The sequence below is a fragment of the Narcine bancroftii genome, chromosome 13, assembly GCF_036971445.1.
Source record: "Narcine bancroftii isolate sNarBan1 chromosome 13, sNarBan1.hap1, whole genome shotgun sequence".
In the NCBI taxonomy this organism is placed as follows: Eukaryota; Metazoa; Chordata; class Chondrichthyes; order Torpediniformes; family Narcinidae; genus Narcine; species Narcine bancroftii.
Genome location: NC_091481.1, coordinates 432,193 through 458,469, shown reverse-complemented (window position 1 = coordinate 458,469; position 26,277 = coordinate 432,193). Strand labels below are relative to the sequence as shown.

The 26,277-nt window shown below is 45.2% G+C and overlaps 1 protein-coding gene across 2 annotated transcripts in view; it reads left to right on the top strand.

Annotated features, from left to right (window-relative positions):
- The first annotated feature begins 6,598 nt into the window (after nucleotides 1-6,598).
- LOC138749001 (semaphorin-3E-like) overlaps nucleotides 6,599-26,277 on the top strand; it is a 107,892-nt gene continuing 88,213 nt past the window's right edge. For both annotated transcript variants that reach the window (XM_069910003.1, XM_069910002.1), the window contains exons 1-3: nucleotides 6,599-6,807; nucleotides 14,958-15,092; nucleotides 21,805-22,226. In XM_069910003.1, coding sequence (XP_069766104.1) covers nucleotides 22,127-22,226 — 100 coding nt within the window. In that variant the 5' untranslated portion in view covers nucleotides 6,599-6,807; nucleotides 14,958-15,092; nucleotides 21,805-22,126. The remainder of the gene's footprint in view (nucleotides 6,808-14,957; nucleotides 15,093-21,804; nucleotides 22,227-26,277) is intronic.

The window sequence follows — 26,277 nt, the reverse complement described above, 5'->3', positions numbered from 1 at the left end:
CTGAAGCATCTGGAGGTAAAAATAAGTAAAGGTTCCATTATTGTCACATGATATTACATTTAGAATTTAACTTCGTCCAGCATAAGGAAGAAAGAGAGTCACCACTTTGTCAAGCGCCCCTCACAGAAATGAGGCCCCAGCGAGGAATGAACTCGTTTACAAGACCCTTGCTCTAACCACAGCCAGTATTTCCCCTGCCCAGCCCACCATGAGCTTTGTGCTGGGTTTAAGGCCTTGATCCTATCTCTGTATTGCACAATTTTTTTATATTTCTTTATTTGTTTACATGTATATGTTGAGTATAATTTTTTTGCACTGCCAATAAGTGGAATCCCAGGGTTGTATGTAGGTATTGAGGCAATAAATCTGAAATCCTCCCCTCTTCCTAAATGCGGACAATGAGTGAGGTCGATGATCAGGAACACTGTCCATTGCAGAGGTGTTGTTGGTGTCTGGTTGACTGATGGATGCAAGTTACTTCATCAACCATAGGGTCTGGGCCCAAGATGGTGATACCTGTGGTCAGCAGCAACTATGAGGGGATGCAAACTCCGGGGAAGCCAAGGACTGCCAAAGGGCACCAGAAAATGAGGAAACCAGCCCGCACCTCCTCCCCCTTCTGAGAAGGAGAAGCAGAGGAGACTGCCCAGGGGACAGTGGCCATGGCAGTGGACCAGTGAGAGGTTCTGCAGCTGAAGGACCCACCCAGGCAGTGGGCTACTGGAACCCATGCAGGCTGTGGATTGCTGGAGACTGGCTGAAGGGGAACCAGGATGTGAGATGGTGCTGAAGGGTTCCTAATCGTGTCAAAAGTTCAGATCTAGATCTCGGGCTGCTGATGGTTTGAACAGGAGTCTGTGCGGCTGCGGAGGCTGCTGGAGCACTCGAAGTGAATCCACGGACACTCGGAGACTCTGGAGGAGGGGGACATCATGTGATGGTATGCAGCCTCACAACTCCTGTGGGTTAGTAAAAAAAGAGTGCTTATTTAGAAAAGTTTTTTTAAAAGTAAAATAACTTAAAAGTTATTGTAAAGTATCTAACTAAACTTATAAGATTTCACCAAAGAAGGAAAAAACTTCTAAACTCCTAAGAAGTTGGAAGCGAAGAAGAAAAAAGAAACTGGGCCTACATTATCATCGAAGCAGGCCACTGAGGTACTTTCTGGATCTGCCACAAAGACCTAGGAGAGGGATCTTCCTCCAGAGCCCTCTTCGCTTCATCGCAAAGGTGGTGCCGGTGGAAAAAGTGTTTCACGCATGCATGAGAAGTCGGACATGCACGGGGCAATAGAACCGAGGGCTGAGAAAAAAAAATTCTGTCTCTTAAAGGGACAGTCCAGCATGTCAACCTCAGAGCATGAAGGAGTCACAAGCCCAGTGAAGGAAGCTTCAGAAGAGTTGGAAAGTGAACAAAATACTTCAAGTTCAGAAGAGGAACAGACTAGAGGGGGGAAAAAAAGACTTTTAGGAAAGAAAGAAATAAGATTGGATATAAAATTGAGAACTTCAAATTAAAATTAATTTTAAATTGCTATCAGAAGAATGGAGGCAAGATAAAAAAAAGAGCTGACAGTTAAAGTAGATAATGCATTGATGGTGATGAATAATGTTACCCAAAGAATGGATGTTGGAAAATAAGGCTGAAGGTATTCGAGAGGATATGCAGTGTATTGAAGGTAGATCTAATGTATCTGAAGATTTGATGAGTAGCTTCATTTCGATGAATGAAAAATTGTTGGAGCAAGTTGATATTCTGGAAAATTACAGTAGAAGAAATAACGATAAAATGGTGGGATTCTCCAAAGGTAAAGAAGGAGAAGATGTGATTCACTTCTTTCAAGAGTGGATACTGAAAATATTTGGAGAGCAACATTTTGAAGATGAGATGAGCCCAAAGGTGGGTCTGAACCAGAGTCCCTGATCTATCCTGGTGACCAGAATAAAGAGAGGCTTGTGGGTTTGTCAGTGACTCTGAGGAAACCCTCTTTTGCTTCACTTTCTCAAACTGTAAAAGGCATTTCAGGCAGTTTCTGCTGATGGCGAATCTGCCTCACGGCAGATAAAAGGTATTTTCATTTAATATGACACTTTTTTATTACACAACCATAAATTGAATCTTGAGATAGAGTCAAGGAGTGTCACAGGTCAGAACCAGCCCCTTCCCCACACTATATACATGCTGTGCGTATAATACCCAGCCGCATCAATCCCATTGAATAATGTCTGAGCTGTTGACTTTTGTCCTAGATGGCTCTCCTTTTATCCTCCTAAAACATGAAGAGTGACTCCTTCACCCTCCTTCCAGGCAGAGGGTTCCAGAGACAAAACACCTCGATGACCTTCCCACTTTCTCCACCTGTGTTGCCATCTCTTTGGATATCAAAAGATGCAGGAAAATGGGCCTCTGTGAAAACAAGATGTGCGTCCACTCGTCCCTGCCTTCCCTGCTCTCACCAGCTGTTTATGCTGGGAGCTGTTACCCCTCCTGCCTGCTGTGACTTCTTGTTCATCTTGAGATTCCTCGCCAACTGCCCTTGACTGGTTTAGCATTTGAATTAATCCACATTGTTCAAGTTAAAGGATGTTTTAAATATTTGTTGCTGTTTTAGCAAACAGGAAAGGAAACCATGGAGCTTGAAGGATTCCTTGACCCGTCATTTCTCTCCAGCATTTGATAATCAACAATCTTCTTCTCCAAGCCACTGGTCAGTTTTTGCTGATTCTGGGTTTTTTTTTGTCTGTTTTAGCTCATCCTCCCTTCTGGACAATTTCTCATTAGAACTTCCTTCACCAGCCACACAGTTAATTTCAACTTTATGAATGATTTCATTTCTTTTGGCCAGTATTCACTGTCAGGAAATGTCTCCATATCCCTTCTTACTTCTGCAGCAGTGTCCAGGCAGGGGGCAACTGGCCCAGCAGGGAAAGTCAGAATGCAGGAAAATACCTTCTCTCTCCCTCTGCCTCCAGATTTGCTGTGCTCCATATTAGTGAATGAACCACACACAAACTGTTCCAAATGTTTCTGTCCCAGAGAGACAACCACTCACATTACATTCCGAGTCATTTCAGCCAGCCTCAAATCTAGTCCCAACAATGAACATTTTTAATCCACTTAGTACTGTGATGAATATTTACAATTTCCTTTGCATGAAGAAGCAGAGATGAAGTAAGAGAAGACTGTAGGAAATGAGCCCAAGGACATTCCCCAGCCCACCCGCCGAACCTGTGTGCGTCAGCTCTTTGTGAGCACAATCTGATAGCTATCTTACCTCGTGGACCTGTAGCTCCTCTCTTTTCAGATATTTTGCCAAATGAATAACAGTACAGATATACATACAACTGTTTTCTGTGATTACCTGAGACATGCGTTGTCCTCTGTGCCAGTTTAACCACTATCCTGGAACTTGTCCTGAGCCAATCTCAGTAGGACAAGTACCTTTCCCTCATCTCTGACCTCACGCACACTGGCCAGTCTTAACTTGCTTGGACGTGCTTCAGTCAGCACAGAACCACTTTCCCAAATGTTCAGATCATCGTCTTCTCCAGTTCCTTCCACAGAGGAGTATGTTTGGCCTTGATGTTTCTGAGCCCAGGTTCTGTCAATCTCAGTTGAAATAATTTTTCTTTTCAAGTTAAGATGCTTTTGAGATTTTAACAATATTATCTTTCTCTTGGCAATCTTTAAAATGAACTCCTAACCTGTTCAATACAAAAACTTTCAGCAAATAAACCTGATCTTATTGAATGGCAGAGCTGGTCTGATTACCAAGCCACCTCTGTCTGATGTTTTTTAGTCTGTACTTCATGGAAAGTTATTATTAAAACTACAATCAGAATCTCCCCCCCCCCTCACTGGGAAATTCTAATTCACTCATCTGACTGAGGTCTTTTGAGGAGTTAACTGAGAAGACTGTTGAAGGCAGCATGGTGGATATTATCCATGTAGAATTTAGCAAGGCATCTGAGAGGGTCCTGAATGATAGGTTTAGCCACATGAGATCCAAAGTGAACTGGAGAACTCGATCCAAAACTGGCTTGGGGATAGGATGCCAAGTCATGATGGGAGGGTGCTTTTATGATGGGAAGTCGGTGGTCAGCGGTGTACCATGGGAATTGGTGCTGGGACTCTTGTTGATTGCGATACATCAACAGATTGGATGTGAATGTAGGAGGAATGGTGAGTAATTCTGTGGATGATGTGAAAGGTGGGGGGGTTGTGCAGAGTGAAGAAGATTGTCTAAGGCAGGATTTCCCAAATGGGGTTTCATGGAAAGGTGTAGAGGTTCCGCAGAAGAAATGACAGGGAGTAATAACATTTGACCTGTTTTTCTTTAAATCACTATTACATCTATCTTAAATTCAATTTGTTTCTAGGATGGGAAACATTGCTTCCACCCCACAAAAACAAAATAGCATCATGAGGCCTGATGCCAGCAGCAGAGATCAGGGCTGCACATTACCTTCAACCAACGAGAATCCGATTTCTCTTGGCGTGAAGATGTTTCACGTGTGCAATATTAAGAACCATGGATCATTGGATTAAAAAAGAAACTAGGAGACAGGATAATTCTTCTGAAGAAAGGACTAAGTTGCCACTGCTTTTTCATGAAGATTCTTCGATTACACCGATATCGGAAAAAAAATCAAGTGTTATAAAAAAAATGAAGGTATGACAAAATTTATTTGTCACTTGGATTCACCTCAGCCAGGAATAAAGAGGCACCAGGTGCATAAACATTAAGAGGATCTGCGAGGAGAAGAAGCAATTCCCATTAAACTTAAATTAGAGGCGACAAATGATTTCAACGTGGAGACTAGTGAGTTTATTTACTTTCTTACTGTGCTTGTGTAAACACCAGGTATTTTAAACTGTAATTGACAATTGGGGTCCACGATTTCCAAATGTTCCCCAAAAGGGTTCCATGAGCTAAAAGGTTTGGGAAGCCCTGGTCTCAGGCTATTGCAAGATGCAAATCAGATGGAAATTTGGCTGGAACATTGACCAAAGAGGAAAGTGTTCCACTGGACTCCTCCTTTGTATATTTATTTTACATTTTCCTTCTAATTTATTTTGGTTCATGGTAATTTACTGGGCTAAATGTTAATGAAGTAATTTTCCATGCTAAATTTTATCAATGTGGCTTGGCCCAAGATTAGTTTGGACACAAGGCTCAATATAAAATTGGAGGGGTCATCTATCACCTCAGCCAGATGCAGTCCGCAGAGGTGGTTCTGTACTGCAATATCCACCTGGGCTGACGGTAAGTGAGGACCCCAGCCCACACCCTAGCCTGATGGTGGGTGAGGACCCCAGCCCACACTCTAGCCTGATGGTGGTTGAGGACCCCAGCCCACACCCTAGCCTGATGGTGGGTGAGGACCCCAGCCCACACCCTAGCCTGATGGTGGGTGAGGACCCCAGCCCACACTCTAGCCTGATGGTGGGTGAGGACCCCAGCCCACACCCTAGCCTGATGGTGGGTGAGGACCCCAGCCCACACTCTAGCCTGATGGTGGGTGAGGACCCCAGCCCACACTCTAGCCTGATGGTGGGTGAGGACCCCAGCCCACACTCTAGCCTGATGGTGGGTGAGGACCCCAGCCCACACCCTAGCCTGATGGTGGGTGAGGACCCCAGCCCACACCCTAGCCTGATGGTGGGTGAGGACCCCAGCCCACACCCTAGCCTGATGGTGGGTGAGGACCCCAGCCCACACCCTAGCCTGATGGTGGGTGAGGACCCCAGCCCACCCTATCACAATGAGATTGAGATCAGAGACACAGAGATTACAGGTGCTTGAATCTAGAGATTTAAATCAGGCCAAAAAGACTAAAATATCTTTGAAACAATGAATGACAAAACCAAGTGAAAATCTAAGGTGTAACTTTGTGATTTAATGATAAAGACAGAGCAACTCTAATGGGATTGTGTGTTAGCAGTTGAGGGTCTCTAAAAGTGATGTTAGCATGGCATAGTTAGTGTGGCAGTTTGAGCCACACTATCATAGCACCTTCAACCAGGTTCAAATCCAGCCCTGTAACAGCATTGTGCTATCCGCTACCTTCTCCTCGTGTCTGCGCTGAATTCCTCTGGGTGCTCTGGTTTCCTCCCACCCTCCAAAACGTTCCGGGAGCTGTAGGTTAATTGGCTGTAATAGAGCAGCTTGGGCTTATGGACCGGAAGGGCCTGTTACCATGCAGTATGTCTACATTTAAAATTAAATCCAAGGGGATGGAACTGGAGTCCTTGTTGTGCACATCTGTAATTAGCTAAGAGTACAAATGACCAAAACATCATGACTTTAAATTACCCATGTAATATAAATTAAACCTATCCCAATGGCGTTGTAGATAGGTACAATTTGCATGATGTAACACCATACACAGTTGAAGATCCAAGCGAGGACTATTGATGGTGCCACACAGGGGAATTATCCAGACCACTGCCACACCTCAGCAATTGACCTCGTTTTCAGTTATCTGCTTGTTATGAATTTGCAGGGCTCTTGTGATTGTCTCACTGTTACATCGAACATAGGAGTTGGGACGTCATGTTTCAACTGTACAAGACGTTGGAGAGACTATGTCTGGATGATTGTACACAGATCTGGCTGCCTGCTGTTGAAAGATAAAAGGTAAAGGATCTATTATTGTCAGATAATACTACACTTTGAATGTAATATGCATGAAATTCTTTAACTTTGTCTACAGTAAGGAAGACAGAGAGTTGCCACTTTCTCCATCTCCCCTCACAGAAATGAGGCCCCAGTGAGGAACAAATTCACAACTCCTGGTTTACAAGGTCAGTGCTCTATTCCCTGAGCTGTCAGTGTCTCTGGATGTCCAGGGTGCTGGAAACATACATGAAGCTGTTATTGGTTCTGGAGGGTTTGAATTTTAAGTTGGGGCTACAACTTCTTTTTTCCTGAAGCACCAGAGATTGAGAGAGCACCTCACGGGACATAGATAAATTGAATAGTCACAGTAATTTCCCCAAAGTAGGAGCCTAAAACTGGAGGGCATTAGTTTAAAGAGAGAGGGGAAAGATTGAAAGGTGACCTGAGGGGTTAGCTTTTCATACAGAGGGTGGTGGATACGTGGAGCAAGCTGTCAGGGGAAATGGTTGAGGAGGGAACATTTATAAAGTTTAAAGGACTTTAAACTGACGGTGTCAGTTCTGCTCAATTGCTCAGCAAAAGGAGGTGAAAAGAGCTCCTTCCTTCCGATGGCCTACATGTCAGCCTTGGGCAAGGTGTAGGATCTGTTTAGCTTCCCAATCAGGGTCACGTGAAGCCATGGATTGCAGATGGTGGATGGTTTTTACAGGCAGATTCTACAAATTGGAATTTATGGTTGTAAAACAAAAAAACGCTGGGCAGATGACTGCGCCTCAATAGCCAGGGTGACCTGTCCAGTACAAACACTGCAACTGAAGAAGGCAACAGGAAACCACTTCAGTGTTTTTCCTTTGTATAATCATGAACTCAACATCGACTATGGTCTCAGCTAAAAGATGGAGCCTTCACTGAAGGAGAACAAGGGAGGCAACAACTACAATTCAGAGGGTCAGAAATCATGACGGATGGAGAGACAGGATCACCTATGCCAAACGGCAAGGCACCTGAATGATGAGACATGTACAGAGATAGGATAGAGGGATATAGAACAAATACCGATGGGACTCGCACAGATGGGCAATGATCAGCATGGATGAGCTGGGATAGGTTGTACAGCTCTGGGATGTTCCGAGTATGACTTGCTGCATCCCCTGTCATGAGATATGCTTCAGTTGATGAGGGTCAGCCTTTTGGGTAGGGAGACCCCTTCTGAGCATGTGTCAGGCCTGACTTTAAATTTTAAAATATGAATTTTAAATGTAGATTTACAGCATGGTAACAGGCTCTTTCAGCCCAAATTCCCCAATTAACCTACAACCCCCCGGTACGTTTTGAAGTGTGGGAGGAAACCCACGCAGACACAGGGAAAATGTACACTCTTCTCACAGACAGCGAAATGGTGTCCAGCTGTACAGCATACATCAGCTCACATTCACTGCTCCGAAGTTCTGATCACTCAGACAACAGAATTCATGTGGAGTATTTCAGTCTGCACTGAAATTCAATGTTCAGAAGCAGAGATTGGAATTGTTTCTCTCCTGGTGTTCATGTGAATGACTAACACACACACCCTCACACCAGGCAGACACAACTAATGATTGTGAGGTGACCTTTTGCCCTGCCTGCTCCTCTAACCAGGTTGCAAGGTGAAGATTTATAGGGCAGCAATCAGCAGGAGCTCATTACAGAGGCTGCAAGCTGGTGAGCTCATCCTTCACGGGGCTGCTACTCACTCCAACTGTCTCTGCTTGGCCTCTGTCAAAAGCCTTGTCTGAACGGTCACCTTTACCCTTTCACAACTAATTAACTGCTCTGTTCTTCAGTATGAACACTTCAAACTACCGGCAAGTAATCACTGTCCAGAAACTTGCCCATCACTCCATCTGGTAGAGAGTGAAAACTACCTCAGCTCTTGTGTGAGATATATTGATCACAAAAGAGGACAGCACAGGAACAGGCCCTTCAGCCCACATGTCTCTGCTGTACATGATGTTAAAATCAAACTAAAGCTCTGATGCTTGCACCTGATAGATATCCCTCCACCCTCTCCATATTCACGTGTCTATTTACAACCCATTAAATGCTACAATTGTACCAACTTCCACCACTACCACGGCAGCCAACTCCAAGCACCCACCACTCTCTGGGTAAAAAAGAATTTCCCTCTCTCATCTCCTTTAACATTTCTCCCCCTCATGGAATGTATTGGTTTTGCTCTGGGGAAAAGATTCTGATGTCCACTCCATTACTGTCTCTTATAATTTTATAAACCTCTATCATGTACAGACCCCTCATTCTCTCATTCTCTGGCCCTGCAGAGGAAGCAACCTCTCCTTTTGGCCAAATGTATTCAGTGCAGATTTGGGCTAATGGCCTGTTCCAATGTTGTCCTCTTTGAAATTTTATTTTATTTTCTAAAATTTAGACATACACCACAGAAAACAGGCCATTTGGCCCTTCTGGTATGTGCCAACTATTGTTCCAATAAACTGCTCCCATTCATTGACCTCTCCCATCCATGTATCTATCCGATTTATTCTTAAAACTCAAGATCAAGTCTGTATTCACTACATCAGATGGCAGCTCATTCCACACTCCCACCACTCTCTGAGTGAAGAAGTTCCCCAATATGCACTCCAAAACCTCTCCTCTTTCATTCTAAATCCATGTCCTCTCGTATTTATCTCTCCTAATCTAAATGGAAAGAGCCTACTTGCATCCACTCTGTCTCTACCCCTCATAATTTTGTACACCTCCATCAAATCTCCCCTTACTCTTCTTCATTCCAAAGAATAAAGTCCTCACCAGTTTAATCTTTCCCTGTAACTCCTGAAGACCTGGCAACATCCTAGTAAATCTTCTCTGCACTCTTTCAATCTTATTGATATCCTTCCTGTAGCTAGGTGACCAGAACTGCACACAATACTCCAAATTTGGCCTCACCGCTGTCTTATATAACTTCAACATAACATGCCAACTCCTGTACTCGAAACTTTGATTTATAAAGGCCAAGATGCCAAAAACTTTCTTTACAACCCTCTCCACCTGCAACATCACCTTCAGGGAAAAATGTACCTGTATCCCCAGGTCTCTTTGCTCCTCTGCGCTCCTCAGAGCCATACCATTTACCATGTACGTCCTTCCTTGATTAGCTCTTCCAAAATGCATCATCTCACACGTCTGCATTATACTCCATCTGCCATTTACTGGCCCATTCTCCCAGTTGGTCCAGATCCCTCTGCAAGCTTTGAAAATCTTCCTCTCTGTCCATATCTTGGTGTCATCAGCAAATGCTGATCCAATTTACCACATTATCATCCAGATCATTAATATAGAAAACAAACAACAATGGTCCCAACAGAGATCCCTGAGGCACACCACTTGTCACAGGCCTCCAGTCTGATAAGCCACCATCCACTGCCACTCTCTGCTTTCTCCCACACAGCCAATTTCGAATCCAGTTTACAACACCTCTATGTGTACCTAGTGTCTTAACCTTCTGAACTAACCTCCCATGAGGAACCTTGTCAAAGGCTTTACTAAAGTCCACGTAGACAACATCCCCAGCCTTTCCTTCATCTATCTTATAACTTCCTCGAAAAACTCTACAAAATCCATTAAACACTATCTACCACACACAAATCCATGCTGACTGTCCTTAATCAGCCCAAGGCTGTCCAAATACCCACATATCCTATCTCTCAGAACACCTTCCAATAATTTACATCAGGCTCATTGGCCTATAGTCAACTGGTTTACTTTTGGAGCTGTTCTTAAACTGCAGGACAACATGAGCTTCTCTCCAGTCCTCCAGCACCTCACCCATGACTAAGGACATTTTGAATATATCCGTCAGGGACCCTGCAATTTCAACATATGTCTCCCCCAAAGTCCGAGGGAATATCATATCTGGCCCAGGGGATTTGTCTGCCTTTTCTCGCTCTCAGGCAGCAATCACCTCCTCCTCCTTAATCTCCATGTTGCATGACACTTTTATTTGTTTCCCTTCCATCCATTTGCACTATTTGTCAGTTTCCGGAGTAAATACTGATGCAAAAAAAATCTGTTTAAGATCTCCCTCATTTCGTGAGGCTCCACACATAGACGACCACTCTGATCCTCGAGGGGACCAATTTTGTCTCGTTATCCTCTTGCTCTTAAAATACTTGTAGAAACCCTTCAGATTTACCTTCACATTATCTGCCAGAGCCCCCTCATCCCTTCTTTTAACCTTCCTGATTTCCTTCTTTATTATTCTCTTACATTTTCTATACTCTGCAAGAACCTCATTAGCTCTTTGTTGCCTATACCGGTTATGAACCTCTCCTTCTTAATCATATCACCAGTATCCTTTGAAAACTAAGGTTCCCTTTGCCTTTAATCCTGGAGGAACATGCAAACTCTGCACTGTCAAAATCTCACTCTTGAATGGCTTCCACTTGCCAGAAAACAGCTGATTCCAATCAACTCCTCACAATTTCTACAGAATTGGCCTTTCTCCAATTTGGAACCTCAACTCGAGGCCCAGACTTATCCTTATCCATAAGTAACTTGAACCTAATGACATTATGGTCATTGGACCTAAAATGCTCACCTCCAGACTTCTGCCACCTGACCTGCCTGGTTCCCTAACAGATTAAGTATTGCATCCTCTCTCGTTAGTACCTCAACATATTGATATAGAAAACTTTTTCTGTACACAGTTGACAAACTCCAATCCATCCAGTCCTTTTACAGTAAGGGAGTCCCATTCAATATGCGGAAAGATAAAATCCTACTACCACAACTTTCTGTTTCTTACAGTGGTCTGCTATCTCCCAACAGATTTGCACCTCCAATTCTCCTGGACTATTGGGCAGTTTATAATACAAGCCCATTAATGTGCTCACACCTTTCCCGTTCCTTAGCTCCACCCATATGGCCTCTGTAGGTGAGTCCACAGGACTGTCCTGTCTAAGCACAGCTGTGATATTTTCCCTGACTAGCAACGCCACTCCTCCCCCTTTCATCCCTCCCCCTCTATCATGTCTGAAACATCGGAACCCTGGAACATTGAGCTGCCAATCTTGCCCCTCCTGCAGCCAAGTCTCACTCATAGCAATAACGTCCTAATCCCATGTGCAAATCCACGCCCTAAGCTCATCTGCCTTCCCGACAATACTCCTCGCATTGAAATGGACACATCGGAGATTATTTCTATCACGTACAAACCTCTGCTTTCTCTCTTTACGTACAGTCCTCGCATGACCCTGACCCCTCTCCCACCTCACTCTCTGCTCTATCACTCTGCTTCCCCTCCCCCTGAAAATCTAGTTTAAACCCCCTGGAGCAGCACTTGCAAATCTACCCACAAGGATGCTATTCCCCATCCAGTTAAGGTGCAAACTGTCCTGGAACAGGGCCCAATGAACCAGAAACATGAAGCCCTCCCTCCCATACCACCTCATTAGCCACATGTTTAGCTGCATTATCTTCCCATTTCTAGTCTCACCAGCACGTGGCGCGGGTAGTAATCCTGAGATCACCACACTGGAGGTCTTCTGCTTCACTGTTGCACCTAACTCCCTAAACTCTCCCAGCAGGGCCTCCTCACCCTTCCTACCCATGTCATTGCTCCCTACATGGAACAATGACTTATGACCCCCGGTATGTTTTGAATGGTGGGAGGAAACTGGAGCTCTGGGGAAAACCCACTTAGACACGGGGAAAATGTACAAACTCGTTACAGACACCACAGGATTCTAACTCCAGTCCCAATCACTGGTGCTAACCGTGCCGCTCAATGGTCTAGGACCATTCTCTTTCCAACCATCTACTTAAGCAAGCTATGATTACTGTGGATAAGTTGCACTAACATCTACTGTGATTAAATGCTTCGAGTGGTTGGTCATGGCCAGAATTAACATGAACCTCAGTAAAGGTCTGGACCTACTACAATTCGCTTATCATCACAATTGCTCCACAGCAGATAAAATATCACTGGCTCTCCATATAGGTCTGGATCACCTTGAAAACAGCAAAAAAACAGCAACTCGTATATACAGTTGCTCTTCATCGACTACAGCTCGGCCTTCAACACCATTATCCCTTCGAAGCTACAAACTCTGGGGCTCTGCACCCCCCGACTGCAACTGGATCCTTTACTTCCTCATAGAAAGACCAGTCAGTATGAATTGGAATCAACGTCTCCTCACTGACTATCAACACAGGCGCACCCCAAGGATGGGTGCTTAGCTCACTGCTCTCCTCATTATATACCCATGACTGTGGGGCCAGGCACAACTCCAATGCTATTTACAAATTTGCTGATGACACCATGGTTGTTGGCAGAATTACAGAAGGCAATGAGGAAGTAAACAGGAGGGAGATTGATCGGCTCATTGAGTGGTGTCATATCAACAACCTTGTGCTCAATGTGAGCAAAATCTTGGAGATGATTGTGGACCAGGAGGAAGTCAGGAGAACACAATCCAGTCCTCATCAAGGGCTCAGTAGTAAAGAGAGTCAAGAACTTCAAATTCCTGGGTATCAACATCTCTGAGGATCTGTCCTGGAGCCCCCATGTCGATGCAATCACGAAGAAGAACTCAGCGGCACAAGGACAGCTTCTTTCTCTCCGCCATCAGATTCCTGAATGATCAATGAACCCAAGACACTGCCTCACTTTGAGATTTTGTGCCCTATTTTTATTTATTTTGTAATGTGGTTTATAGAAATGTTTCCACTGGTGATGCAGATGCAAAACAACAATTTTGTGACTTGCTCATGACGATAAATTCTGATTCTTATTCATTGTTAGCCCAGTGTATGGGATCATGGATCTGGGTGAGGACAATGAAGGATTGTTCTATCAGGTGAACTTTGACCAGTTCCTACTTTCATCCCTCCTTTCCTGCTTCTTAAATCTTTGCTGAAAAAATTAGTCAGTCATCTGGCATTCATAATATTAGGCCTCAGGGCAAGGAAACCAAACTCGTTAACTGGATAGCATATTCTTTGAATAGTCTATTGTTCAAGCAATATTCTTCAGAGTCGTGCAGAGAAATGACGAATTTAAAACAACATCCAGTTTTCTGGAGTTTGCAGTGGTCAGAGTTCAGTGGAACCACTTACTCTGCAGTCAGAGGCAGAGAAAGTTGAGCCAGCAGAACAAGAATTAAATAGGGCCCCTACTTCATCAGGGTTTGTGGAGCTTCAGATGTTTAGTCGAAAGTGTGCTGACCGACTGCATCATAGACTGGTATGGGGACAACAATACCCCTGAGTGTAAAGCCCTGAGAAAGATAGTGGACACCACAGGCAAAACCCTCCCCACCATCGAGAAGATCTATGGGGAACGCTGCCATTGGAGAGCAGTAGCAATCATCAAGGATCCACACCACCCAGCACATGCTCTGTTCTCACTGCTGCCATCAGGGAAGAGGTATCGGTGCCACGAGACTCGTACCACCAGGTTCAGGAACAGCTGCTCCCCCTCCACCATCAGACTCCTCAACATCAAACTCAATCAGGGGCTCATTTAAGGACTTTTACTTGTCCACTTTATTGATTTTTTTAAAAATTCTCATAGAACATAGAACATCGAACAATTCAGTACAAACTGAATTGAGGGCCATTTGGCCCTCGATGTTATGCCTACCCATATATTCCTTCCTAAAAAAATCCTAAACCCTCCCTACCCCATAACCTTCTATTTTCTTCCATCCTTGTGCCTAAGAGTTTCTTAAAAAGCCCTAATGTTCCAGCCTCCACCACCATCCCCTGCAAGGAATTCCAGGCACTCACAACTTTCTGTGTAAAAAAGACCCCTCCCTTCACTTTGTACCTATGTCCTCTGGTGTTTGCTATTCCTGCCCTGGGAAACAGCTGCTGGCTGTCCACCTTATCTATGCCTCTCATAATCTTGTAGACCTCTATTAAGTCTCCTCTCATCCTTCTTCGCTCCAGAGAGAAAAGTCCCAGCTCTGCTAACCTGGCCTCATAAGACTTGTTTTCCAATCCAGGCAACTTCCTAGTAAATCTCTTCTGCCCCCTCTCCACAAGCTTCCACATCCTTCCTACAATGAGGTGACCAGAACTGAACACAATACTCTAATTGTGGTCTCACCAGAGATTTGTAGAGCTGCAACATGACCCCTCAACTCCTGAACTCTCAATCCCCTTATTAATGAATCCCAACATCCCACAGGCCTTCTTAACTATCCTATCAACCTGTGCTGTGACCTTGAAATTTGTCAATTTGTTTGCATTCGTTATCTGTTTACAGCTCTTTATTTGTGCACGTCTACAGTATTTTTTACATTATCAGTAAGTGGTAATTCTGCCTCACCCACAGGAAAAGGAATCTCAGGGTTGTATTTGATGTCATCTACGTACTCTGACAATAAACCTGAAATCTGAACAATTGGCCCAGTCACATCTCAGGTACCCAAAAGCACCATCTGTAGATGTGCTGTGGCCACTGTGACAGGTGAGGATTGTCTTTTGTCATGTTTCAATGGTTCATGGAGAGGATTCCCTCCACTGGCACAACCCAGGTCTCAGGGGTGAGGATGAGGTCAGCAATGCAGCTTGAGTAGGACAGGCCTCAGCACTGGAAGGCAGCAAAAGTGGGCCAACAGCAGGCAGTGTTGATGATAGTCATCACATTAAAGGTGGACAGGGGAGAGAGAGAGAGAGATGGGAAAGGGAGAGGAAGAGGTGGGGAGAAAGGTATGGAGTGGGAGAGGGAGAGAGAAGAAGGAGGTAGAGAGAAAGAGGAAGGAGAGAAAGAGGTCGGGCAAGCAGGTGAGTGAGGTGGGAGGGAGAGGGGGAAGAAAATATCAAAAGAGGAGAGTGGGAGATGGGATAGATAGAGAGGGGGAGGGAAAGAGAGAGAGGGGAAAGAGACAAAGGGGGAGGGAGAGAGATAGGGAGAAGAGGGAAGGATAGAGGGAGAGGAAAGAGGGGAAAAAGGAGACTGAGAAAAAGGGGGTGGGAGAGAAAAAGAAAATGTGAGCTATTTTGAGATCATAACCCTGGAGATGAGTGTGGGCCTGGGAACGGTTTGTGTGTGATGGATCTGAAATATTTTGGTCCTGACACTGGGATCCAGTGGTGGTGATGTAAGCATGGATATTCTGGGATGAACACTGATAACCATGAGCCTCTGAACGACGTGGACTAATTTCTAGAAGGATGAGTAGTCGACACTATGGTTGAAGTAAAATAAAACCATATATTCCCCTTAGAGTTGACCTCCCAAATTGCAATATCTCACTCGTCTGGATTAAACTCCACCTGCCACTTCTCTGCCCACATCTACATCTGATATACATCCTGTTGTATTCTTTAATAGTCCTCCACACTTTTCACAAGACCATCGATCTTTGTATCACCCTGCAAGCTTACTAACCTACCCACTACTGTTTCATTCAAGTAAAACACACGATTCTGGAGAAACTCAGCAGGTTAAACGGTGTCCTTTATGTAGCAACGGTAAAAATACAGAAACAATAGCTGAGACCCATGCAGGTGCATTTTACTTGATGTCATGATGAGACAGAAATCACAATGTGATTACAAGCAGCATATCCACAGTGAAGCCAAGCATATCCAAAGTTGTCACCATTCAGGTGATTCAATAAGCCTTTATCTCTGATATCTTCATACTGAAACAAACATCGTGGTCCAATCTCATCTCCCTCTGGATGGAGAACCTTGCTGCTTCCTTCCTGAGTGAAACACCAAATTCTGCAGCTCTGTGATGGGAGGAAAAACACAGGAACTCAGCCAATCTCACAGTGTCCATAGGAGGTTAACACTATTTTTTGTGCTAACTGATGGAATGGTTCCTGCGGTTGGCATCGTCCTACTGTTGATCAAGAAAGCTTGCTTTGGGCTGCACCAGAGAGCTGCCTTGTTCTGTCTCAGATGCCTTGATTTTCAGATGAATTCCTTGTCTCTTATTTGAGAGTTTGCTACAAGAAAAAACTTTTCTGTCAGTCAGTAGAACATAGATCTTAGAACTATACGGTACAGGAAAAGGCCCTTTAGCCCCCCTTCACTGTGCTGACCACGATGCCAACTTGAATGTATCCCATCTCCTTGCATGTAGCCAATTGCATCCATTGCCTGCTAACTCTTGTGTCTATGTGGATGCTTTTTGAACAGTTCTATTACATCTCCTTCCACCACTCCCCCACCAGCCAGTTCCAGGCATCCAACACTCTGTGAACAAAACGTATCTCACAAATTACCTTGGTTATGTATAACCGTATAACAATTACAGCACGGAAACAGGCCAATTTGGCCCTTCTAGTCTGCACTGATCCAAGTTCCCTCCTCTAATCCCATTTACCAGCACTCTGCCCATATCCCTCCATCCCCCTCCCATCCATATACTTATCCAACTCTTTCTTTGCCGCCTTTCCTGGAAGCCCATTCCACACAGTAACCACTCTCTGAGTAAAGAAGTTCCCCCTCATGTTACTCCTAAACCTTTCCCTGTCAACTCTCAACCCATGACCTCTTGTATCCATCTCTCCTACTCTCAATGGGAAAAGCCTTTCCACATCAACTCTATCTATCCCTCTCATTATCTTAAACACCTCTATCAAATCCCCTCTCAGCCTTCTACGTTCCAAGGAATAAAGACCTAATTTGCTCAATCTTTCCTTGTATTCCAGATGCTGAAACCCAGGCAACATTTTTGTAAATCTTCTCTGCACTCTCTCTATCTTGTTAATATCCTTCCTATAAATTAGTGACCAGAATTGCACACAGTACTCTAAATGTGGCCTCACCCATCCCTTGTACAGTTTCATCATTACTTCCCAACTCCTATATTCTATGCCCTGATTTATATAGGCAAGCATACTAAAGGCCTTCTTCACCACCCTATCCACATGCACTCCTACCTTCAGGGAACAATGCACTGTTATTCCTAGATCTTTCTGCTCCACTGCATTCTTCAACGCCCTCCCATTTACCACATATGTCTTGCTTTGATTATTCTTTCCAAAATGAAGCACCTCACACTTATCACCATTAAACTCCATCTTCCATCTTTCTGGCCACTCCTCTAAGCAGTTTAAATCCCCCTGCAATCTTTGAAAACCCTCTTTATCATCCACAATTCTCCTTATCTTAGTATCATCTGCATATTTACTGCCCCATCCTCCAGATCATTAATATATATGACAAACAGCAATGGTCCCAATACCGATCCCTGAGATACACCGGCCTCCATCCTGACAAACAATTATTTACTACTACTCTCTGGAACCTTTCTTCCAGCCACTGTTGAATCCATTTAACTAACTCCAAATTAATACCCAAGGACTTAGCCTTCCTAACTAACCTCCCATGTGGAACATTATCGAAGGCATTACTGAAGTCCATATAGACAACATCCACTGCTCTACCCTCATCAACATTCCTAGTCACGTCTTCAAAAAATTCAACAAGATTGGTCAAACACGACCTTCCACACACAAATCTATGTTGAATGTTCCTCATCAGACCCTGTCCCTCCATATACTTATAAATACTATCTCTAAGAACGCTTTCCTTCAATTTATCTACCACAGACATCAAACTTGCATCTTTGCTGTTTAAAGGGCACTGTTTGACCTGCTAAGTTTCTCCAGCTTTATGCTTTTACTTCAATCACGACATCTGCAGACTTTTATGTTTTACTTTGCCTTGTAAATCTCCTTCCAACTTTCCCCTAGACCTTAAATCAATCCCTTCTATTATGTGACATTTCACCGTGAGAAATGATTCTGATTGTCTATCCCATCAGCGCCTCTCATAATTTTACAAACTTCTATCAAGCCTCCCCTCAGCCTCTGACGCTCCAGAGAAACAATCCAGGTTTGTCCAACCTCTCCCCATAACTTGTACCTCTAATCCTGGCCACATCCTGGTGCGTTTCCTATCTAGAGATCACCAGAACGTGAAGCCAAAGAAAACTTCTCAGGTGTGGTCTCTGCATTATTGTTTTGAAATGAAACCACAAATGTTTGCAAACCAAAGCTCCCACAATGAGCAATGTGACAAAATCATATTTGAATGATATTCAAGGGGGACATAAGAACACAAGAAACAGGAGCAGGAGTCAGCCATCTGTCCCTTCAAGACTACTCTGCCATGCACCTACCTTTTCCCCATAACTCAATTCTCCACCATGATAAAATCTATCCAATTGTGCCTTAAATATTTTTCATGAGGCAGCCTCCACTGCTTCCTTGGGCAAAGAATTCCACAGATTCCCTTCTCACTGGGAGAAGCAGTTCCTTCTCACCTTATTTCTCATATTTACTCCCTCACATCTTGAGGTCATGTCCCCAGTTTCTCGTCTTACCTACTAGAGGAAACAACTTTCCTGCTACAATCTCTCCTCACAGGCTCATCCTTTCATGTCCAGAATCAAACTGGTGGGGATCTGGTTCGGAAGAAGAGCGAGGTGTAGAGCAGATATAGGCAACGTGGAGCAAATGAGGAAATTTTTTTTAAAAACCTCAAGAAAGATATCAGGAAGGCAGAAAGAAGACATGAGGTTGCTTTGGCAGATTGTGTGAAGGAAAATCCTAAAAGTTTCTACAGGTATATTAAGAGCAAAAGGATAGTAAGGGACAAAATTTGTCCCTTTGAAGATCAGAGTAGTTGGCTTTGTATGGAACCAAAAGAGATGGGGGAGATCTTAAATGGTTTTTTTTTATCAGTATTCACTCAGGAAATGGGTATAGAGTCATGAGAGGCAAGGAAAACAAACAGTGAGGTCATTTTACATATACAGATTAAAAAGGAGGATGTGCTTGCTGTCTTAAAGCAAACAAGGATGGATAAATCTCTAGAGTCTGATAAGTATTCCCTTGGACCTTGAGGGAGGTTAGTGTAGAAATTGTAGGGGCTCTGGTAGGGGCTTAGCCACGGGTGGAATGCAAGAGGATTGGAGGGTTGTTCGGTTGTTTAAAAAAGGCTCCAAAAATAACCTTGGAAATTATAAGATGGTGAGCCTGACATCAAGAGTAGGTAAATTATTGGAAGGTGTTCTAAGAGGTCGGATATACAAGTAGTTGGATAGCCGGAGACTGATTAGGGACAGTCAACACGGCTTTGTGCACGGTAGGTCATGTTTTTGAGGCGGTTACCAGGAAAGTTGATGAAGGAAAAGCTGTGGATATTGTCGACATGGACTTCAGTAAGGCCTTTGACAAGGACTCTCATGGGAGGTTAGTCAGGAAGATTGAGATACTAGATATTCATGGTAAAGTAAACTGGATTCAACAATGGCTGGATGGGAGAAGCCAGAGAGTGATGGTGGATGATGACTTTTCAGACTGGAGGCCTGTGACTTGTGGGGTGCCCCAGGGATTGGTACTGGGACCATTGTTGTTTGTAATCTATATCAATGATCTGGATGATAATGTGTGGCAATTGGATCAGCAAGTTTATAGAGGACACTAAGATAAGATTGGAGGTGTTGTGGACAGCGAAGAAGGTTTTTAAAGCTAGCAGACCAGCTGCAAAATTGGGCTGAAAAATGGCAGAAGGAATTTAATGCAGACAAGTGTGAGGTGCTGTATTTTGGAAGGACAAACCAAGAACAGTCATACTCAGTGAATGGTCGGGCACTGAGGAGTGCAGTAGAACAGAGGGATCTGGGAATACAGATACATAATTCTCTAAAAGTGGCATCAGAGGTAGATGGAGTTGTAAAGAGAGCTTTTGGCATTTTGGCCTTCATTGCATATAGGAGTTGGGATGTTATGGTAAAGCTGCACAAGACATTGGTGAGGCCATATTTGGATTACTGTGTACCACACATAAGTGTGCCATTTTGGTCACCTAACAACACGAAAGATAGCAATAAGATAGAAAGAGTGCAGAGAAGATTGCTAGGATGTTGTCTGGATTTCAGGAACTGAGTTACAGGGAAAGGTTAAACAGATTAGGACTTTATTCCCTGGAGGGTAGACAAAAGAGGTGAAATTTGATAATTATACAAAATTTGAGGGGGTTCGACAGAGTAAATGTCAGCAGGTTTTTATTTTACTGAGGGGTAGGTGAGGACATGAGTTAAGAGTGAAAGGGGAAAGGTTTAGTGGGAGCTTCTTCACACCGAGAGGGGTGGGAGTGTGGAACCAGCTGCCAGCTGAAATGGTGAATGCGGGCTCAATTTTAACATTTAAGAAAAAATTGGACAGGTACATGGATGGGAGCGGTATGGAGGGCTATGGACTGGATGTATGTCAGTGGGCAGAAGGGAGTGGGGAGGAGGGAAATGCGGGGAGATGAGAGGAGGGAAGGGGAGAGAGAGGAGATGGGATGAGGGAGTGGGGAGGAGGGAGCGGGGAGGAGGGAGCGGGGAGGAGGGAGCGGGGAGGAGGGAGCGGGGAGGAGGGAGCGGGGAGGAGGGAGCGGGGAGGAGGGAGCGGGGAGGAGGGAGCGGGGAGGAGGGAGCGGGGAGGAGGGAGCGGGGAGGAGGGAGCGGGGAGGAGGGAGCGGGGAGGAGGGAGCGGGGAGGAGGGAGCGGGGAGGAGGGAGCGGGGAGGAGGGAGCGGGGAGGAGGGAGCGGGGAGGAGGGAGCGGGGAGGAGGGAGCGGGGAGGAGGGAGCGGGGAGGAGGGAGCGGGGAGGAGGGAGCGGGGAGGAGGGAGCGGGGAGGAGGGAGCGGGGAGGAGGGAGCGGGGAGGAGGGAGCGGGGAGGAGGGAGCGGGGAGGAGGGAGCGGGGAGGAGGGAGCGGGGAGGAGGGAGCGGGGAGGAGGGAGCGGGGAGGAGGGAGCGGGGAGGAGGGAGCGGGGAGGAGGGAGCGGGGAGGAGGGAGCGGGGAGGAGGGAGCGGGGAGGAGGGAGCGGGGAGGAGGGAGCGGGGAGGAGGGAGCGGGGAGGAGGGAGCGGGGAGGAGGGAGCGGGGAGGAGGGAGCGGGGAGGAGGGAGCGGGGAGGAGGGAGCGGGGAGGAGGGAGCGGGGAGGAGGGAGCGGGGAGGAGGGAGCGGGGAGGAGGGAGCGGGGAGGAGGGAGCGGGGAGGAGGGAGCGGGGAGGAGGGAGCGGGGAGGAGGGAGCGGGGAGGAGGGAGCGGGGAGGAGGGAGCGGGGAGGAGGGAGCGGGGAGGAGGGAGGGATCAATCCTGTGCAGTGTGTGCACTAGTTCTGTCGAGAACACTTCATTCCTTAGCTCATCATTCTGCATCACAGGCTTTGCACGTGCCCTTGCAGAGAGTATGTCGAGCCAAGGAGGGCTCTTTGCTTCCAATTAAGAGAGGTGAAAGGTGAACTGAAACCCACTGTTCTGGACCATCAAATCCTCGAAAGTGAAAGAACTGAGAAAACTCCAGGGAGCTGGGTTTAAACTTCCAGCAGAGTCGAATAAGAGAAGATTGAAATCCAAGGCACTGGAGAGTGTCTGACACTGGGATAAGAGCGAGAGAGAGAGAAAAAAAAAGCAGTGAGTGAGAGAGAGAGAGAATGAACATATTTCAAGAGTGAAGGATGAGCTGAGGGACTGACCTGCAGGAGTATGTCACTGCTGGGCACCGTGTGGCTTTTACTTGCACTGAAATTGCAATCTTCCAGCACTGGCGATACCAGCCACCCGAGGCTCCGTCTGTCATACAAAGGTGAGTGCATGTTTACTGTTGTCATCAGCTGGGTTCATGTGAAGAACAACAAAATGTGGTGAAGCTGTGAGATTTTGTTTCTTTCAGTTGTTTCATTTTACTCCAAGTTGTTATCTTGTGGTCACCACAGGACACTGTTGTAAAAGAGCTGGAGTGGATTTGTCATATTTTACAATGCATTGAATTTGAAGGCATTGATGCTAGGAGTGGAGGGGAGGGGAGTTTAGTCTCTCACTGACCAACATGGGAATAACAGCCATTTTATGAAGCAGACTCTTGGGGCTTTTTGCGGATTTGCACAGCTCAATCCTCTGAATGTGTCCCAGCTGTCTTAACCCTGCATTTCCCTGAAGTATTCAAATGAAGACTCTTCAGTATTTTATTGATGGTCTGTCACTGGAGGTGAAAGCTTTAGAGATCGCCTTGTTACAATTCTTTCTTCTCATAAGGGAATTGTTTACATATTTGTAGCTTTGCTGAACAATAGTTTTTGTTTGACAAACATAATGTGATTTTTTTTCCTGAAATTAGTTTATTTATGGGAAGGGGAAGGATGATTTATGTTATTATCTAGAGAAGAAGAGTTCATTTTAACTTTGTAATACTAAAAATCAACTTCTCAGTAAGCTCCGGATGGCTTTCTCTTGCTCCTTTCATACACATTCTCTTGGTTGAGAGAGAGGCACCATTCCCTGCACTTCACACCGGGCAATATTTTACCTGCTCAGTCACTGAGCAGTTTCATTGACACCGGTCGGAACCAATTCACACCAAGTGCTTAGTGTTGGCTGAGACAAGGGGGATTAGCTCAGCGATGGAACATGGTTTAGTCCTCAAATCCCCATCTCTCCCTGAAAATTAGCAATAGCTCAGATATTTGCTGCTTCCAACACCTCTCTCGGTAAATGTAGCTGAACTTTGTTGGACCAGCAGAAGGTTAATTTTTCTGAGTCAAGGACAAACCTGAAATTACCATCCCACAGGACTTTGGATCGGATGAGGATTCCGGAGCCCCTCGGGGAAGCTTTACAGATGCTGGCTGGGGGTCCTCAGGGTCGCTCCCAGGAACTGGAGTGAGCCCCCACTGCAAGCTGCCCTCCTCTCCAGCAGAGTCTGCACAGCAGAGTACACAGGGGGAGCAGAACACAGCAACTGGGAAGGTCAGAATTAGGCCATCATGCATCACAACACTTGACTTCAGGGAAAATCAAACCTGGCCCCAACCCTGTCTGTGTGGAATTTTCCCCATGACTGCATGGGTTTCCCCATTTCCTAGGTGCTTCATTTTCTTCCCACATCTCAGATACATTCAGGTGATAGACTGAATGTCCACCGTAAATTGTCCCAAGTGAGGGGTAGAATCTGGGGGATGGATAGGATTGATATGAATGTGGAATGTGTGTCAATGGATGGTTGATGGTTGACACTGACTTGATGGGCTGAAGGGCCTACTTCTGTGCTGTTTTATTTCCTCTGTAGATGCTGCCTGACCCATTGAGTAGCTCCAACATTTTCTGTACTTTAATTCAGGTTCCCCTCATCTGCTGTGTTTTGCTTTTGATGTTAGGTTTCTATCGTGAACACACACTGTTCCCATTTACCACAGTGCGTTTTCCATTTCACCCTCAGTCTCTGAGTTGTTGCACTTTTTCAGGCCAGATCCGAATGAAATTAATCCTTTATCTTGAATCAAGTAACTAGAATGGTTACATGAAACTCTGGAGTGCAGTCTGCAGACAAGAAGGGCAAATGCAATTTGTGTCATTGTTGTTTCAATCTGGTCCTGATGGATCCCAAATCAAATCCAGGTTCAAACCAATTTCACCAGCAAATCAAATAAATTGGAGGACTTGCTGGAGGCATCTTCACTGAAGGAGGTTTCTATCAATAGATGTGAACTTGCCATAGCATTAATTCGTGATATATTTCTGGAATTATCAGGTTAACCTATTAGCTGCAAGGGTTGCTGGGATTTCAAATCCCCATCAATCGATTCAATCATAAGGAGGGCAAGAAGTAGCACAAATCATTTGGCAGTTCTTCAAGATACTCTGCTGTGTTGATTTACTATGAGTGTCAGAACGTGAACTGCTCAGGACCTGAGACTACTGTCCATCAGTCTGACCCTTTCCCAGCGTACGGAGGGGCTGCCATTCCAGTAACCTTAAGGCTTTGCCAATGCAGAGGTGATGCCCACTGATTATGGACTTCAATTTAGTTAATAATGTAGAACGTAAAAAAAATGCTTCTGGTTCTGTGCTGTCCTCCAGGGAGAGAATTGCACCCTCACCCTGACCCTCTGAGTGGGGTTCATGTGGTCCAAGCTATGCCTTTCCTCTCTGTACATCCTTGATTCTCTGGGAGTACTGTGTAAAGCCTTTCCTGTCTGTACCTCCCTGTATCTCTGGGAGAGATGCTTCTATGAAGCATCAAAATGCAAAAATAAGAGTCTTTAAACGAGTCCCTGATTGAGTTTGTTGTTGAGGAGTCTGATGGTGGAGGGGGAGCAGCTGTTCCTGAACCTGGTGGGGCGAGTCTTGTGGTAATTGTTAATCTTGGGAAAATTTTATCTTTTAAAACATATTTAGATCTTTCCATAGATAGGAAAGGTTGAGAGAAATATGGGGCCAATGCCAGTATCAACATGTTGGGTCAAAGGGCCAGAACCCTATTACCTCTTCCTGTGCTTCCAGAGATTTCATATGGTTGTCAACTCTTACAAATGCTTCCAGGAAACACTTTGTAGTTGTGAATTATTGATTTTTAAAAAGAAATAAATGGATCTGCTCATGTGCAAATGTGGAAGAGATTTTTAAAAAATGTCTCTCCCAATTTGATTTGCATGAATATGTTTCACATGGAAGGCATGTGAAACATCAGTCATTGAAACAGAGCAGAAACATGCTTTACAATCTGTCTCGGATACACTGGAAATCACTACAATCCCTCCCCACTCTCTGAATTAAATCTACCTTCCACTGCAAAAATCCTGAGTCAAGTGATGAAATATTCAGGACGTGACACATGATTGACATTTTAGAATACCTCAGCTTGGATTTTGTTGCCCAATGGAAAGTATTTTCCTTCAGGGATCTGAAATTGACGCATCATGTTTTCATTAATCATTTCTCTCCTGGCTCATCTCCAATATCCCTCCAAACAGCCATGCTCGTTTAGTCAGCAGGAGGGGCTCTGATGTTGATCTTATCCACAGCACAAATCTTCTGCTCTTTGCCCCGGACCTGGTTTTTGGGACCAAGTCCACATCAGCCAACAGCTGTCAGATCCTCATGGCACATATCTGTTTAGCCAACACGCTCATCAAAACCGGATTTATTTTCAGGGCTGGAACCAGTGGAAGTGTAGAGGATGAAGGAAGGGCCAGAGGGGATGTTAGTGGAGGGGGAATTGGGCGTCTGTAAAGTTATGACTCCTGATTAACTTTGCTTGAGGCTACATCTTAATGAGGAGGCTGTGGTCTTGTGGGAGTGTTGGGCACGGAAATGGTGGTTTCTTTTACTTGCAATATAAAATTGGAAATTCATCAGGAAATGGGTAAGGTGAAGAACAATGGATTTCCCTCCCTCTCCTGGGAGATAGCTTGATAGTTTCCAAAATGTTCATGAGTGAGGATTATTGACTGACATGGTCGGTGGGAGAGCAACTTTGTGCTGGTTTCCATCAGCGAACCTCAGTTAAACCCAGTCTGTGCAAGGTCATCATTCCCCACTGCACCCGGAGCTTACACAAGCTAGCAACAAACCTTCAACAATGTGAACTCGATCTGAAAAGTGTCTTTCAACACTAACCCCATGCTCGCGCTCTCTCTCTCTCTCACACACACACACACACACACACACACACACACACACACACACACACACACACACACACACACACACACACACACACACAGAGGCCCCCCGCCACTGCATGGACAGGGACACATGCACACGCACACATACACATACACACATACACACACACACATACAGGCCCCCCCCCCCCACCCCCGCATGGACAGGGACACACACACACGCGCGCGTACTTT